We start from the raw sequence: 18,944 nt of genomic DNA, 5'->3' as shown, positions 1-18,944 counted from the left end.
GGACACTCAAGGTCTCTGGTGGGATCAGGAAACTCAACCCATGTCCTAAAGCTGAGGGCCATTCATCAGGCTTGCACAAAATTCCTACAAGTTCTGAAAGGTTTAACCATTCAGATTATGTAAGACAACGCCTCAGTTACAGTGTATATCAATAGGCAAGGGGGAGCAAGATTCACCCCCCTTTCTCAATAAGCTGTGCATCTATGGAAGTACTGCATTTGATAGAAAATTATTGCAATGTCCCATTGCTTACTAGGCTTGCAGAATGTTCTTGCAGATCAACTCAACAGGCAGTTTGCAAGTGAGCACAGTGAAAGACACTATCATACAGGACATATTCACCAGATGGGGCTGACCCTCCATAGATACCAAAAAAGAATAAGAAATGTTTTAGATTCTCATCTAGAAAGGGTCAGTGCCTGGGTTCTCTGTCAGAGGCATTTCTTGTCCCTTGGGCTTCAAGACTAATATATGCACACCCTCCAATTCTAATAATTCCAAATACTTTTCCAGCTGGAAACTAAGACAGAACGCAGCCAATATGGTCATGTTGGCACCAGCCTGGCAAACACAATTCTGGTTGTCAGACCTATTGAATCTCTTTATTTGGCCTCCAACCAAATTACTTCTTCAGCTAGAGGTAATACTAGAAAGCGATGGGCAAAATCTCCATCCAGATCCATCTTCCCTGCTCCTCAGAGGTCCAGAACATACTCATACATAATGGAATGGACTCCATCGGGCATACATACTATGTCAAGTGAAAGAGATTTACTAGCTGCACTCAACAACGTTGTTTATTTCAAGTTGACACTCGGATACCTGATATACTAGACTCCCTCTTCTCCTTGACGAGTTCAGGTCTATCTATGAGTTCTTGGAGTGGTTGTCCACATGTATGCCACTTCTGGAGTGTTTGCGCCTTATGTGTGCAAGATTGAAATCTTTTGAGTAGCCTGTGCCCAGCTTGCCCTTTGGCACCTCATAGCTCCAGTTCTTTCTTAGTGGCTGTGGCTACGAGATAGAATATGTGCAGTCTCTGTCTCTCTGTAAAATACAATTTATCTTTCCAGCTAGATAGTTATAGTTGTTAGTCTAGTTTTAGCCTGTTAAGCCCTTTGGCATACTGGAAAAAAAGATTTTAGGGGTTTTGAGCCCACATGCCACTACCCCCCGCCACACCCCCGTCATGACATGGCGGAGTCCAAATCCCCTGGATTCAAGACCTGACCCTCTTGGAAGGGAGCAATCCCTATCAATGATATATATTTAGTGCCTCTTCTGTCTGGGGGAAATGCAAATACCACAGAAGTGTCAGGAAAAAACAGAAGAATGCTTCTCACAAGATGTTCCTCAGAAAGGAAGTGGATTTCCTCCTGCAACTCAGATCAGTGGGAGACGTGCCCATGGAATTGCAGGGCACGGGATTCTGTTTTAATTATTTCTTGGTCCCAAAGAAGAAAAGAGATTGGCACTGCTTTCTAGACCTTCAACGACTCAACTTCATATGTTGATTCAAGTTCAGGATGATGGCTCTAGCATCCATAATTCCCACTTTAAATCTTCAGGACTGGTTTGCGGCTCTCAACTTGCAAGATGCCTACTTTCATATTGGAATTCACCTGGTCCACAGGAAATACCCTGGTTTTATGTGGGAAAATCTCACTACAGTACAGTGTGTCTAGTGATGGTGGCAGCATTCCAGAGTAAGCAAGGAATTAATGTCTGTCTATACCTTAATGACTGGCTTATCCAAGGTCACTTACCACAACAGGTGAACAACATGATCGCAATAATCTTCAACCTTTTCACTGAACTGGGCCTCAGAGTCGTCAAAGCCAAGTTCACTCTCGCTCCTGCTCAAAGAACAGAGTACATAGGGGCAGTGCTGGACTCCTCAGTGGCAAAAGCTTATGTGTCATAAGACAGATTTCTTGCCTTCTAAATTTCATCAACCAGCTGCAGCTCCACCCGAGAATATCAGCCACAATCTTCCTAAAACTCATGGGTTACATGGCTTCCTGCATCTACATGATACAATTTGCCAGATTTTATCTGTGCTTCATGCAAGACTGGTTGAGATCAGTGCAGCTACCTGGCAAATACCACATAGATGTGGTCATGATTCCCCAGAAAGTTTGCTCTTCAGATTGGTAAAGGATCTTCTACTTGTCTGCAATGAAGTACCCTTCTCCTCATCTTTCCACAATATGACACTTGTGACAGATGTGTCCACTGCAGAATGGGAAGCCCATTTGGATGACCAGAAAGTGATCAGCCATTTGTTGGCTGAGAGCCATTTGTTTCACATGTATAGCTTTCAATCATAGAGTCATAGAATATCGGGGTTGGAAGGGACCTCAGGAGGTCATCTAGTCCAACCCCTGCTCAAAGCAGGACCGATCCCCAACTAAATCATCCCAGCCAGGGCTTTGTCAAGCCTGACCTTAAAAACTTCTAAGGAAGGAGATTCTACCACCTCCCTAGGTAACGCATTCCAGTATTTCACCACCCTCCTAGTGAAAAAGTTTTTCCTAATATCCAACCTAAACCTCCCGCACTGCAACTAGAGACCATTACTCCTTGTCCTGTCATCTTCTACCACTGAGAATAGTCTAGAATCAACCTATTTGGAACCACCTCTCAGGTAGTTGAAAGCAGCTATCAAATCCCCCCTCATTCTTCTCTTCCGCAGACTAAACAATCCCAGTTCCCTCAGCCTCTCCTCATAAGTCATGTGTTCCAGTCCCCTAATCATTTTTGTTGCCCTTCTCTGGAACTCTGCGCTGTTTTTATTGTTCTGTTCATTCTTTCTATCTGTCCTGAGCTTTGAGAGTGTCCTGCTCTATGTAATCTTTGCTTAATATCAAATGCTTGGCAGAGTCCTTTTGTGGTTTCCCCCACAAAATGTGGCCTGTCAAGGTTCCTCCCCCACTCTGAACTCTAGGGTACAGATGTGGGGACCTGCATGAAACACCTCCTAAGCTTATCTTTACCAGCTTAGGTCAAAAACTTCCCCAAGGTACAAAATATTACACCCGTTATCCTTGGACTGGCCGCTACCACCACCAAACTAATACTGGTTACTGGGGAAGAGCTGTTTGGACGCGTCCTTCCCCCCAAAATACTTCCCAAACCCTTGCACCCCACTTCCTGGACAAGGTTTGGTAAAAAGCCTCACCAATTTGCCTTGGTGACTACAGACCCAGACCCTTGGATCTTAAGAACAATGAACAATCCTCCCAACACTTGCACCCCCCCTTTGCTGGGAAATGTTGGATAAAAAGCCTCACCAATTTGCATAGGTAACCCCAGACCCAAACCCTTGGATCTGAGAACAATGAAAAAGCATTCAGTGTTTTACAAGAAGACTTTTAATAAAAAATAGAAGTAAATAGAAATAAAGAAATCCCCCCTGTAAAATCAGGATGGTAGATATCTTACAGGGTAATTAGATTAAAAAACATAGAGAACCCCTCTAGGCAAAACCTTAAGTTACAAAAAAGATACACAGACAGAAATAGTTATTCTATTCAGCATAATTCTTTTCTCAGCCATTTAAAGAAATCATAATCTAACACATACCTAGCTAGATTACTTACTAAAAGTTCTAAGGCTCCATTCCTGGTCTATCCCTGGCAGAAACCAGCATACAGACAGACACAGACCCTTTGTTTCTCTCCCTCCTCCCAGCTTTTGAAAGTATCTTGTCTCCTCATTGGTCATTTTGGTCAGGTGCCAGCGAGGTTACCTTTAGCTTCTTAACCCTTTACAGGTGAGAGGAGCTTTCCCCTGGCCAGGAGGGATTTCAAAGGGGTTTACCCTTCCCTTTATATTTATGACATGGCCCTTGATCAGAATCAGTCTCTTGGGGAACATCCCATCATTTTGTTTGCTCAACTACGATGTAGTTAGGTCAGTATTGTTTCTTGTGGGTATCGCTTCAACCCATTTTGTAAATGCATCCACTATTACTAGGCAATATTTGATTCCCTTTTGCTGTTTTAGCTAATATCAATTTGCATTCTTTGGTGACAGAAGGGTCCTTTTACCAATCTAGTACCTGCATTATTGGAAGCACAAGGCAAGCAATTATTTACATACTGCTCTATATCAGGTCTCATATTTGGCCATCAACCTGATGCTTGCATTCTGCTGAGAGTTTTCTCCATGCCCAGGTGTCCATTATTATGGCCTAGGTTTATCATCTCAGAACTTATTTCAGTTGGGGCAACCCACATAGGCATGTTTTCTCCATTTTGGTGGCTAGAACCAATCCTGTATCATGCTCCCAAAGTTTCCACCCTTGATGTTCCCCTTTAGCTACAAGCCTTTTTATTTCTGGATCTCTTTTCTGTAGGGATATTAGATCTATTTGTTCTGTTTTATCCCTGCCTACTATTGCTATTGGCGCTAATTGGAGTTGTGGCTGCCACAATGTCCTCTCCTTGGTTCCCGCCTGAGCTTCCTCATCTGCCCTGTTATTTCACTGAGCCTCCTTAATGTCTTTCGTATGAGCCTTTATCTTTCCCATTTCTACTGGCTGTGTTCTCTCTGTGCTAAGTGCCAAAGATAATTTCCCAGCATGTGCAATAGGCTTGTTGTCTGCTGATCTCATTCCTCTTTTCTTCCACTGGGGCATTCAGTCTACTACAACTCTTAGTACCTGCTCAGAATCTGTGAAGATAGCTACCCCATTATCTATTGGTGTATTTTCCAGTACTATGGCTATTGCCACAATTTCAGCTGCTTGTGCTGAGTGAGGTTTACACTGTTCCCTAGAATTGGACACCCTTACTGCAGCCTATCTTGTGTATGGTTTTCCTTCATTATAGTAGCAAGGCCCATCCACAAACCAGATTACATCCACTTTTTCTGCTATCCCCTAACAGTGTTTCACCTCGGAACAATAAAGATTCCTCTGGAGGGATTTCAAGCAGGGGGCACTCATGCTGTTCCCCTTCTACCATAAGACCATATGAAACTGGAGATAGAACTGGTACCTTTTCCATGCTCACATTTTTGTTTAATAATGCTAATGTCCACTTAGCTATCAGGGGGCTAGAAACATGACCATCGTTAGTCTTTCCTGTCAGCACATACTTTACCAGAGAGTGGGATGTTTTAAGAAGCACTGGGGACATTCCTACCAAATATTCCCAATGTTGTAGGGGCCAAATTAATGCTAACACTCCTTTCTTACATGGGGTAAATTCCTGCTCCACCCCATTTAAGATTTTACAGGCATATGCCATTGGTCGAAGCCCTGTTTCATGATCCTGACTAAGCACTGCACTCATATCAGTATCAGTGGTAGCTAATTGTAGTTTTTGTTTTTTAAATGACAGAAGAAAAGTAATGATGCGGAGATAAAACAGTTAAAAATTCAGTTAAAACGGCGTGGAAACTCTAGGATAAATAAGATGTAGTCAAAAGATGGACTAATTAGCTGTGGCTGCTCATGGGAGTTGTAAGAGGGAATTTTTCAGTGAACAGCAGCAAGAAAGGAACAGAGAGTTGTGGGTACAAGTGGATTTTACCATTTAAACTGCTGGACTGTATATTCCATCTTGTAAATGTATAGAAGGGCACATCTCTCCAGAACTATAGATTTAGTAGTTCTTGGTTAGTCACATTCTAAAGGCTTAGAGACTCAAAATTAAAAATCTTATGACTGTGGTGTCCTTAAAGCATCATATTTTTGCGTAGTCTTTTATGCACACAGATATACATTGAAAATTGATATTTTATTCCCTTTTTATTAGAAAAGTCACATATTAACTGTTTGTTTTATTGTACCAGTGGCAGTGATTTGATTATGAAAGTGGATGCCCTTCTGTCTTCATTGCCTAAAACGGTCATTAGACAAAATGTTGAATTTCTCAAAGAGCAACACAGGTAAGTTCAGTCTCATCATAATGCATATATAGCTATGGCATCTTAATATTAAACATTATTAATGCTTTAAGTACTGTATGCAATCTTCCAGAACTTCAGTAAACATTTTGTAGTTTTAAAAGAAGAAACTGATTTTGTGATTGTACAAACAATTCAGGAAACCAATGAGCAACACAGGCAATCTTAATTTCACTACTAGTATATTGGTCAGTAATGTCAAAACATTGACAATTTTATCTATTTCTAATCAACACTGAAAAAGGTGACAAATAGAGTTTTATGGAGTGGAAATGGGAGTACTGGGAGAGAGGAAGATGAATCAGTACATTATATTTACTTACTAAATTAAAAACCTGAACGTAGTTAAACAAAATCGCAGGTAAACTAAGAGAGCCTCACTAATCTGCACTGATGTGGAAAGTCCAAATTGAGATTATTGAATTTTGTGGATTACTGATTACTGTTCACAAGGTTAGTATATAAATTATTCATTTCCTGGAGTGGGGATTAGCACCATGTCACCTCTTCTCACACTTTTGGCACACAGCACTAAAACATAGGACTATGTCACCTACAGATGGATGATGGTACTGTTCTCACCACCAACTCTATTTGCAATAGGGGTGGTTAGGTTCTCACTGTTGTGCTTTGGCTGCTACAAGATATATTAAAAGCCAGCAGGCAGATTCACATTGTGTTTGGAAGTCTTAAGCAGTGAGTTTAAAGTATCTGTGTTTGTTGCTCCTGCTGTCTCATTAACCCCAAACATGAGGAGTCAGTGAAAGTTAGTATGCCACTGGTGTCTTTCTGTTGCTAAATGAAACTGGAAAATACTAAGGTTCACATCTGTAAATCTTTATTGGAACGACAAGAAGTGGGGCAAGAGGAGGGGGACTCCTAGCTTCTCATTAATGGTAAGATCATGGTAGCCATCTTTAGTTTTACTTCCTTTCAATGGCTGGTTGCAGAGACAGGTTGAGTTTTTAAAGGCAGAAAGGGCAGCATTAGAACCATGACTGAATAAGAGAGTAACAGAAGAACCTTCCTGAAGACTCATTTATCCTCCTGTAATCATCACTCCCAAGTTCCTGTTCAGTTTTATTGGAAAAACTGCTATGGTGTACTGAGTCTGGCCTTCCCTTCGTAGCATAGTGAGAGGAAGAAAAGCAGCACCAGCAGCCAGTTGCAAGTACCTTAGTCCTGTATCAAAGCATACTGAGAACCTGACGTGGCATAGTATCCTCCCATGGGATTGTAGGATGTGTAGCATCACTCGCACTGGCTACACTCCTGGCAGCACCTAACTGATATGTTGTTTAGTGAAAAATAGTGGAAATCCAGTAATCATATTTGCAATGCATGATTTATTAACATATGCTTTTAGTGAGGGCCTACTATTCATTCCTATGGCTCCAGCTTCCTCTAATCAAGGGCCTGTGATTAATACATTATCGCCTTTTAATCTGGTTTGTCAAAACAAATCCTTGTCTAGGAGAGACAAACAAGTTCCTCCATTTTATTATATTTAACATTACCCAGTTTCCTTTTTTTTTTTTTATTGTTTAAATCAAATTTCTGTCACTGTTGACTCTTGACGACACTTGCAAAATCTGATGATTCAGGATAGAAAAAGGGACAAAGGGGGGCTGGGGACTGGTGGCTTCAGGTTGAGCTTATGATTTTGGACATTATATTAAAGACTGTTTGGATTATTTTATGACTAAGGTTTCTGAGGTTTGTGTAAACTTTATTTGACATTAAACTAGCCCAAGAAAGGGGTACTGTGAGTTACAACATAGACTCTCTGGAGTATTTGAGCGGGTAATAGGGGCAGGATGCCTGTAAAGCAACCCCTGGCTATGAGGAGGTGCTCAGTAGGCAGCCACAAACTTGTGTAGTCAGCAGGATCAAAGACCCCACCACCACCACCAAGGAGTGAAATGGATATAGGAAGGATGGAGAAAATTGTCTGTCTATGAGCTGATCAGTAGCAAAAGACCCAAACCGTCCTCCTGCAACTTTTGCAAAAGCATCAGGAGGTACAGTTTGTCAACCAGCTGTAGTGGGAGGAGTCCCAAAGTCAGCTCCAAAGGAGAGCTCAGTCAGCAGCCACACCACTACACTGTGGTGATGGAAACCTGAGGAAGATTCTGGCTGATATTGCTTGCATGAAAGGTTTATAATGAACAGAAAGGTAAATATTTTGGTTCATAATGTGCTTTTCTGGACACTTCACAAGGAGACTCTGGGCTTGTCTACATTACCCGCTGGATCGATGGGCAGCAATCGATCCAGTGGGGGTCGATTTATTGAGTCTAGTCTAGACACAATAAATCGACTGCCAAGCACTCTCCTGTCAACTTGGTACTCCGCCGGAGTGAGAGGCACAGGCGGCATTGACGGGGAGCATCAGCCATCGACTTACTGCAGTGAAGACACCGTGGTAAGTAGATCTAAGTACATCAATTTTAGCTACATTATTCACGTAGCAGAAGTTGTGTAACTTCGATCAATCCCACCCCCTAGTATAGACCAGGCCTCTGATAAATGTTGGAGCAATGTCTTATATTGAAAAATTCTTAAAGATGATGTAAAGTGCTAAAAATATGATAAATTCAGAATTAAGAAAACCTGTTGATGGTTGTTATTTCCACAAGTTTAATTTAGAATTTTTCATTTCACTTATGTTTAACATCTTTTTTTAACAGCATAGTAAAAATAGATCCTCAACAGAATGAACCATTCTATGACGTTATTGCTATTGTTGATCCTTTAACAAGAGAAGCACAGAAGATGGCACATTTATTGATTGTAAGACGATGGCAGTTTCTTTTAATTTGTACTTTTGTGTTCTTTATCCTGTACTAAGAATGTTTTTTTTTCTTATTTTTACATGAAATATCTAAAAAAAAAATTACAGCCTAACATTTATCTGAGAGACTAGTTTAACTTAAACTGTCAAATATACATTTAACAATTTAGAAAATGAATGTCTTCATTAGAAGATATATCTATAAAATCTAACCTCGTTTCAGTGCTTGAATGGATGTTCCTTCGGATGGCTAGTGCTATTAAGAATATCCAAGAACAATCCTCTATTGCATGTAACTGTTGATTATCTAGAGCTGCAATTCTCAACTGGGGGTCCATGGCCCTTTGGGAGGCCTTGATTAGGTTTCAGGTGGTCTGGCAAAATAAATCAGAGAGCATACAGAAATTTAATGCTGTTTCCCCTTGCTCTATCTGGACACACTGGCTTTTTTTTTTTTTTTTTTAACCAGAGAGCGTGTTAATTTTCCTGCATGATATGCTGAAATCCATTGGCTTCAGCAGGGCAGTCATTAGGGTATAGCAAGCAGGGCAATTGCCTGGGGCCCCACACCATAAGGAGCCCCATGCGGCGGGGCTTGGGCTTCAGCCCTGCGCAGTGGGGAAATACAGGCATATTAGTATTTGAACTTAATATTCAGTTTTTTATCTGTGTACTTATATTATCCATTTCTTTCTTATATTGTGTGTGTGTATGTGTGTTTTTAACTGTATGACTTTCAATTTATTATAGCTTTTAATCTACTGGATATGCAGAAAAACAATAGTTCTGGCACAGGTGGGCTGTGGATGGGTGGGCCTTAGAAAGAAAAAGGTTGAGAACTCCTGATCTTGAGAGACAATACCATGGATACAAAGCTGCTAAAATTACCTTCCTTTCTCATGAGTCACATTATGCCATTTCTTTAAGACTAGCCCTGTGAAATTTAAATTTCTTGCTTTGACTTCAAGGCCCTCTACAATTTTGCCCTAGCTGTCTTGATTCCTGTTGCAGTTTGTTTTACCTTCTTCCCCTTGAAAATGATGCAAGCCTCACAGATTTGTTTCTTTTTTCAACTCCCATTTTCATGCCTTTTTCCATGATGTTCCCTGTGCATGGAATGTCCTTCTGTTCTCAGTACACCAGACTCCCGCTTGCTTCCCATTCATAACTCCTGAGGATGAAGCTAAGCAAAATTTTGATCTTATGGGAAATTCTGATATTTCAACATTTGTTTTTGTCCCAAATTGGAACAAAAAGTTGAAATATCAATTTGTCAGAGAACAAATTGTTCTGAAAAATTCAGTTCAGAAGTGATGAAATGTTAAGTTTCAGCATTTCCAATCAAAATGAAACATTATGATGATTCTGAATCAAAATATTTTTGTTTTGGGTTGATGCACAATCTGCATTTTCCTGTGGTGGTACATTGACTCCTGACAGTTGTAGTTCAGGTCTGAAGTTCCTGTTCTCCTTTATGAACTGGACTCCCTGGATGGAATACATCTCCCATGATGTACCTGCAGCTGTATAACTCCCATGATGCACAATGCCACTTAGTCAAAGGGGAGACTGCATTGCATCATGGAAGTTGCCACCCACCTAGGCAGCCCAGCCCATAGGAGAGAATGGGGACCTGAACTTCATCTCCCAAGAGGCAACTCGCAGTGATAGGAGTTGCAGTTTAATGTTGAAATGAGTCAAAACAAAACATTTTGAGTCAGTTCAACAAACCAAATAAAAAAAATTCAGAAACTGCATTTTCTGTTGAAAAACTATTCAGCTCTACCTATTTCATTATGCCCTACAAACATTAAACCGTTACACCTCCTCCAGAAGAGTGTATTTGTTTAAACAAGCACGTACACATATAAAACCCCAAAGGGAAAAGATTTTAAGTTGGGTCGTCTCTGGGTATCTTGTCTTGTATATGTCTGACATCAAGACCATAAGCTCTTCTGAGCTGGGTTTATATTTATATATTGTTTTGAAAAGCACCAAACATTTTTTCAGTGTTCTACAAATAGTAATAATGGTAACTATCCATGTCATAAATCCTGTGTGTTATGTAGTGCAATAAAAAAATTAAGGAGTCATCCCCCAGTAAATGATTAGTGTCCCAATCATTTATGAGCAGTTTAATCAAAATCATTCATGATCTGTGTGCTCTGGTGAAAGCATTCTATTTTTATCATACCTTGTGACATTTGGTAGTCACTTCAAACTTGTCTCATGATACTATATTGGAGAGACTTAAAATTGTCATGTATTAAGACTATAAGAAGATGAACAGGCTTTTGTTAGGTTACAAAGGCACAGTTAGGAGTTCCAGATAATTCGAAAACTAGTCTGAGAAAGAATGACACTTAGTAAGCCGAGCTAGATTCCTTGAACCAAATGCAGCCTAAGTATACTAGAAGGCAGCCTTATGACTCTGAACAGTGTTAATCTTCCAGTTTTAATTGCTGTTATATTTATTTGCTTTCCTTTATATAATCACCAGAGAATTCAACATTAAACCATGAGTTGTCCACAGAACAAAAGAAATGTAAGCAAGAAGTAGTATTCTCATTTTGTATATAGCACCTGGGTACCAGTACTATGGAGATGGGTGCATTAGAAATTACTATAAACAGATAGAAATCAAAGACTAGGTGGAAATGATTCAAAAATTCTGGGATGAAGAGTTTAACACATCACTGATCCATCATTGGTGATATCAGTATAATTCTTGAACGTTTGCTACTTTGCTTTGTTGCAGAACCAACATAGATTTCATAAGAGAGAAAACATTATCTTTATCCTGGAAGGTACAGATTAAAAGAAGTTTGAATATATACTGGAAGGAGATGAAGACAACAGCTGTTTCTAAAAAAATTAATTTGTTAATATTTTGGAGAAAAACATTAAAATTTAGAATATGGAGGACATTCCATGCTGGATCAGAACTAATTTTAGGGCAGGTCTATATTTTACCTAAATTAACTGACAATAACCATTCTTTAATGCAGATACTTAGAACTGAAAGACTTCTTAAGATATATACTGATTGTTACTGAAGCCTTAGAGAGTGTTTGACAAGAGGCCAGGCTTAGCAGTGGCATCACCTAGTGCTTAAGTCATTGACCTCAATTTCCCCCTTGGTCTCTGGTGCCTCCTGTTGGCAACTCCTCCAAAACTGGGATGGCCTGCCTTTTGGTGGGTGGCAACTCAGCCCAGTTTAGCTCAACTCCCCCTTTAGCAGTAGCAGTGTCCAATGAACTATAGAGGGTACTGTGTCCTTAAAACGGAAGGAGCCTCAGTCTGTTTCCTAGCCGCTGTAGGTGGCTTGCCCTTGCCACAAGGCTTCCAGAGTCTCTGTCTTCTCTTTACTCCTGCGAGGGGTGGAAGGGTGTTGGTTAGGGAAGCCCAGGCCCTCCCACTCCACCAGGCTCTGATTCAGGGCCCTGTGAGAGACAACCAATGTCAGGCACCTGGGCATACCTCAAGACTGCCTCCCTGGGCCACTTCCTACCATCCACCCCCCTCCACAGTCTCAAAAAGTCCATCTTAAGATAGCAAAAGGGGGGGGGGATAAAGAGGGGGAGTAACAATCTTCAGACCAGGGTTCCCAGACTTTTTGCCTGCATGACCCCATTTTGAGACTTACTGTTTCCTGTGACCCCAGACAGCACAGGCAACACAGCGACCAAGCAAGTCAAGGAATTTGCCCATTCAATATGTTATTTAGCGCTCTTTAACTTGAGACATGGGCTTGCATGTTGCAACACAGCTTCTCAAAGTCCGGCTGCATGTTAGAATTTGCACATCTAATCTTTGATGTGACATCAATGGTAGATCGATGTTGTGCTCTGATGGACACAAGTGCACTGAATCCAGCTGCACATATATATGTGCTTGCAAATGGCACCATCAGTTTCAAGGCATGTGTTGAGAGTGCAGTATAGTCATTCTTGACAGTGAACCAGAACTCTGGGAGAGAAGTTGGACATATGTTCCTCTCAAGGGTCAATGGCAGGAAATTTCGATGAGCTGTTTGATTTAAGCTGCTGGCAAATCCATGGCATTGGGCTTGTAATGAAAGGGATTTCACACACAGTCAGACTTTGACATGTCCAAATCAGGGGGGGAAAGGTTGCAAACTGTTGCTTCAACTTGCTGAGATGCTCAGTCATCACCTGTGTGGGAGGCTGAATAATTTCATTGTCAGCCAGGAATTTGCAGCACAGAGACAGTAACTTAAAACAATTCTTTACTGAGTGCCAACAGGGTACTCATGGTCGCATAAAAGAAGATATGAGCCCTGCGTTAAGGAGCTTACAAGACATTGCATATTCCCGTCTCAGAAAAGGGTAGCATAAGCTCTTACCAGCTCAAGCATAGAGAATGCTCTCTGTTGATAAGCTTGCTGACCACAAATAAGGATTTTCTGGATTCAAGTCTCTCACGAGGATGCTTCCACAGCTGGCTTGTGCTAATGACAAAGTGGCATCCACACTGCCACCTCCACACAGTCTGGATCTGCTCCACAAATGTCAGGCCAGGAGGTGCAACATTTGTGGAATAGGCCCAGACATGTTTGCAGGGAGACAGCATTGTCTCACAAGCCAAATCTTGCCCGTTGGATCCATGACCCCATCTACTGATCCACAGTTTGGGAGTTGCTGAAGTAGTCCTTTCCTTCCCAGCGGAGATGTCTGTAGCAGCTTTGGTCAGGAGATCTCAGGCCAGATCTGTCCTGTTCCCTCATCTGCCCCCATGTGAGTTGTCTGGCTCCATTTAAAGCCCCTTGCTCTATCTGGAGCATGCTCTGCAGGTTCAGGGGAATGGAGTCATCTGGGCCCAGAACTGCTCCTTAACCCCTTCAGTTCTAGTGTGGAGTTAATACACCCCCTCACAGAGGGGAAAAAAGATTTGTCAAGAGAATCGTTTGTTTTCAAAGCCAAGGAACTTTGATAACTAGCCAAATCCATTTTTAATATGGAAAAATTATCTTTTCTATTAGGTACTTGGAGATATTGTCAACATGAAACTGAGGCTGTTTATGAACTCTAGATCTAAGTTGTCAGAAGTACCTTTGAAGAGGTGAGTAGGAAACTATAGCTGTTCTTTGAGATATGTAATATAATATGACTAAAAGAAGCTACAGTGATATAATCTCCTCAAGAATCAGTAATGTTTCAGTGAGGCTGATTCCTGCTGCTGGACTAATTAGTTTCTGTGAATTTAAATTGAGTAGTACTGTAGCGGTTTATACATAACAAGATCTATTGAGTGAGATTAAACTAATTAATGAGAATAATTTTTCAAATTAAAAATGACAAAAATATTTACATTTAAAAACACCAATTGATAGTTTCTTGTCCATTGTTTTCTCTGCAACAGTTAATCTCTCAAACATCAAAAAGAGTTGTGAGAGCTACACACGGGGTCTTTTAACTAAAATGCATAATATCAGCTTAATTTATTGGTGACTTAAATATTTAACCCTCATTCTTTCTTTAAAGCATTTATGGAATTCCTCCTTGTTCTTTAGTATTTCCATTTTGTTCTCTTCTGTAAACCCATCAAATTGTTTCACCTAATTTTGCATGAAGGTGCTCATTTAGAGTAACACTTAGAAAACTTTTAGAAAAAGTACTTGTGCCTTTCCCTTTTGCAAAACTCAAGACTATTTCTTCAATAAACATTTTGAAAGAAATGTAACTCTTGTTCTAAGGAAAGTCGTGAAACTGTAGAACCAACACAAAGGTCAGAAGCATCTGTAAAATTTTAGCATGACTGCTCTAAGGTGTGCCGTCAACCAGCCATCTTTCTAAAAGGCAGGACTACTCACTTTCAAGATTCTTGAGCCCTCACTATCTTTGACGGATAGTATTGGAAGTTTTCTGCTACTGTTCTTCCCTGGAGCTCAGTGCTCCCCATGCATCTGTTCTTCTTTCCCTCTCCTGTTATCCCTATTGTATATAGAGATAATAAAGCCAGTTTCCTCAGAACAATGATCCTTTGGTGTGTGCTCCATCTTCATTGTTCTTAAAAAATGGGAGGATTACAAGAATTGATAGATCTCAAAAGACTGAACAGATGGATAAAGAAAAGGAGACTGAGAATGAAGACTTTCAGCAACCCTCGTGACTGTGGCCAAGTGTACACCACAAAGATTTGTCAACATAGCTATCTTAGTCAAGGGTGTGAAAAAATCTACACCCATGACTGACATAGCTATGCCAGCAAGCTCCCCTGTGTTGATGCAGCTATACCTGCAAGAGTCCTTTTGCCAATATAGCTTATGTTGTTTGAGAAGGCAGTTTACCCATACTGACAAAAAATCTTCTTATGCCAATATAAGCTGCAGCTCCACTAGCGGTCTCTGCTGGTATAGCTATACTGGTATAGCTGTATTGGCAAAATTTTTCTTATGTAGGCTAGTTCTTTGTCTCCAGGAGACTTTCTGATGTCTGTGGCTGAAGTGGTCACATACTTTCATCTGCCACAGGAGATTCCTAAGTTTTGCATATAAGAGTTTCCACTTCAGGTATTGGATTTTCTCATTTAGGTCTTGTTTAGATGGTGAGTTAGTGCATAGAAAATAAATCTATGGTATGATCTACAGAAAATAAATCTGCACTAGTATGATGTGCACTAACAGGCTGTGTGGACCCTGGTATCTCATACTCAGAGTTCCCTAGTGCACTTTGATCTACTCCCATTTCAAAGCAGAGTAAATCCAAGTGATTTACAGCAGAGCTTAATGTGCACAAATTCACTGACTAGACAAGCCCACAGTCTCTCTTTAGTCCCCAGAAACTTCATGAAAATGTAGATGGTTGTGATTATTAGATTCAGTCACCAGGGAATTTCTCTTTACCCTTACAGGAAAATATTGGTGTCATTTGGACAGTATCCCAAATAGCAACAAGCTAGAAAATGGAAATGCTGCAGTCAGGCTCTATAGTCTATCAATCTATCTATTTTGGAGTTTTGTACTACTGCCCATCACTGTAGTATCTGAGCACTTCCCATGTAACATTGATAACAGTAGTAAGGTCCTATTGGACTTCATGGGATCTCTGGTATTTCTCCCTTTGTAGCGTGTAAAAAACCTCTGCTTATGAGGTAGCGTTTTGGGGTTGGTTTGGGTTTTTGTAGATTTTATTCATTTACTTTTCATTTAGGTAGATTTGTTTTGGGGTATTTAATTTTTTGGCTTGGTTGGGGTTGTTTAGATAAAGTGGAGGTGACAGTGTAGTGAATGTCATTCTTACAGTGGAAAGGCTTTTTCAAAGAGGAAAGTTTTGCTGTGTTTCAGAAAGATGGTCAGATGCTGAATTTGCCAGATACGCTCTTGAAGTTCATTTGATAGCCGGATCCCCTTGATTAAGAATGCTTTGTCCCCAGGTCTCCTGCACCTTTGTCCTGGGCTTTGTGATCTACCTTGTCCGGGAGGAGTGCAGTTGGTGTGGTGGTTTGTAATTCAAAATTCAGTCTTTATCGCAGCTGGGCTTGATCCATTAATTGTTTTGAATATTAGGACCAAAACCTCAAACTGCAGTGGAAATTGACTGGGAGTTAGTTAAGGGGATAAGCATGGGTCTGATTGCTCACAGCACTCTAAGCCATGCAAAAGGTGGGCAGCCACCTTTTGTACTTGCTGGAATATGTGCATTGTCTTTACATTCAGTTTGAGATACAGTGAATTACAGCAATCCAACCTGGAGGTGACAGATTCATGGATCAGTGTGGCCAGGTCTTCATCTCTGAGAAAGGGACAAAGTTTCCTAGTGAGCCAGAGGTGAAAAAAGACTAGAGTTGGCACCACTTTGACAGATGGTGGCTTTAGGTCTACAGTAAAAGGTAGAAGCAATGTCTCAGCTAGTTCTTAAATGCATTTCCCCCTTCTGATAAGCATCACTTAATTCTTGTCTGATGAAAGATTAAAGTGAAGAATAGCTGTCTACATCCACTCCAAATGATAACTCACTTCGGGGGGTAAAGAAGACCCTATTACAACTGGAGTCTCCCCTAAAGATAAAGGCCTCTAACAGTTCATTGGTGTCTGCTGCTCTAGGTCTGCTAGGATTCTGCCTAGACTTTGCATCCTCGACAAGACTTCACATGTGAACCTACAGAAATTTCTACTTTGAGTATGGAATCATTCATGTGGAAAATTTTGTCATTGGAAAATGTCCATTTTGGAAATAGCTTCTCCTTCACCCACCCTAAACTGAAGTGCAAGATTGCCAATTTAAGTCTTCTTGACTCAGTTGTTCTCTTCGTGTAACTAATTGGTATAGAGTTTCTGGTTCTTTTGTTTTACTAAAGAATAACATTAAAGTACTCCAAAGCTTGTCTCTCTCACCAACAGAAGTTTATTAGACCGGTTGTCAGAGTCCCTATTAACTAGGTCCCCTTCTTTGTTTTCTGCTTTAACTTTATATAGTAATCAGGAAGCTGGGTCACTACCAAATAATTAAATAATTTGTTACAATATTTTGAATTCCCTTGTTTTTGTGCATTCTTTCAGGCATAAAATCGGTTCTGTGCAGGAAATAAGTCATTGTAGGGCTTCATAATTGCAAGGCCAATTTGATCTTGCTCACATATACAGAATGGTCTCATTCTTCTGGTGAATATTCTGCCTCCAGCCTAATCTCCTGTCATCTTTTGGTTTTCCCATTAACACATATGTTCTAAAAGTGATGAATGTGTAATACTCTTGGTTTGAATTAACAATCAAGCATCTGTTTTTGTAAGGATTTAATTGTGATGCCTGAAAAGTCTCCATCACCAAAGTTCAAACAAAAATGTATCTACAAATATTAAATATACAAAAAGTGAAACAAATAAGGAATGCCAAAATTTTGTCTGATATTTTAAGACATCCAGGATTCTTCTTTAAATATATTGTCACACTTAGTCCTTTCAGATATTAATAACATGGATCTTTGAAAAATGTCAGTTACCATGGATTATTAGGGAGTCCAAAGTGTTTGAGGAGAGAGAGTAAAAATCTCAAAAGGATATTAATACTTTTATTTAACAGTGTTTTATTCAAGACTAACACTTTGTGAAACATAGTTTGGTCCATTGTGATTTTAATTATTTCCTCCTCCTTCAAGTGATGGTCCCTACTATATTCCACCGAGGGTTATGCACATGTGCCTGGAGCTTTTCAAAGTAGCATTGCTCAGCTGTCCGCACATGTGTCCTTGTATTGCCTTATGGTTTCACCTGAGGTGGTAAAGGGCAAGGCGGACCTTCTGTAGCTCCAGTTCCTTCTCACTGCCACATGGTCTGAGTTGGAGCTTCTGTTGACCTTTTGTTCTTAGTGACACATTTTCAAAAAAAATTTACAAAAACAGTTCTTATTTTCATTCATAGTTAGGATTTTATTGTTTTTTTGTTGTACTTTGGTAATTCCTAGCAGTTTTTTTAATTAAGGACTTGGGACTCCGCTTCAGCAGTTTTTCCTGCCAAATAACCTCCCCGATCCCAGTTCCCATGTCTAGGTAGTGGATTATGCTAAAGACGCCAGGATTCAAAGTCTGTGCTTCCTGCCCTTATTCACTTTCCATCAGCTACAAACACCAGTGCTGTTTGTACTGTTTGGGGGAAGCCCACATCGCCTCCAGGTGCAGTATCTGCCTCTCCTTCCCTGCCTGTATGCAGGAAGCAGAGTTCTCTGCCTCAAGAAGAACCCCTGGAGGTAGCCATGGCTCTGAAATCAGATCCTGTCCAGGGAACACCCCCCACCTCATACATCAGCCTGAGCAATCCAAAAGTGCTCCCCCTACCATGAAGCCTCCATCTGGATCCACCAGTACCAGCGCTACGGACTCCACATTGGGGCCTAGCCATCAGCCACAGAAGCATGTGCATAAGCATGGCAGTAAGTTTTCCTCTAAATCCAAGAAGGATGTTGCACCGTCCACAAGTTCCAGCCACAGAGGAGCTACACACTGCAAGACACACTAGAGTGATGAGAGGCCACTCTGCGTGCCTGGCACTGGATCCGTGTATCCCTCCTGCCTTGGTTCTTCTGGCATCCCTTGAATTATAGGTCCCGAGACAGGTGCCTTTACCAGTTCCAGTCCTGTCAAGAGACTGAATACCATAGACTCTGGGGAGAATCAGAAGCACTCCAGCCCTGAGGAACTGTTCACCCTGGAAGGAGTGAAGTCACTGCCTGTTCCAGTGCACTCAACTCTGCAGAGGGCACCATATCCTGCATTACATC

General features: G+C 40.8%; 1 protein-coding gene across 2 annotated transcripts in view; it reads left to right on the top strand.

Moving 5' to 3' along the window:
- Nucleotides 1-18,944, top strand: part of UGGT2 (UDP-glucose glycoprotein glucosyltransferase 2) — a 301,267-nt gene that overhangs the window by 177,162 nt on the left and 105,161 nt on the right. For both annotated transcript variants that reach the window (XM_073348024.2, XM_073348019.2), the window contains exons 24-26: nt 5,803-5,898; nt 8,607-8,709; nt 13,713-13,792. In XM_073348024.2, coding sequence (XP_073204125.2) covers nt 5,803-5,898; nt 8,607-8,709; nt 13,713-13,792 — 279 coding nt within the window. The remainder of the gene's footprint in view (nt 1-5,802; nt 5,899-8,606; nt 8,710-13,712; nt 13,793-18,944) is intronic.

This window comes from Lepidochelys kempii, chromosome 1, assembly GCF_965140285.1.
Source record: "Lepidochelys kempii isolate rLepKem1 chromosome 1, rLepKem1.hap1, whole genome shotgun sequence".
NCBI lineage: Eukaryota > Metazoa > Chordata > Testudines > Cheloniidae > Lepidochelys > Lepidochelys kempii.
The sequence above is the reverse complement of the archived record's forward strand: the minus strand, read 5'-3'. Positions and strand labels throughout refer to the sequence as shown.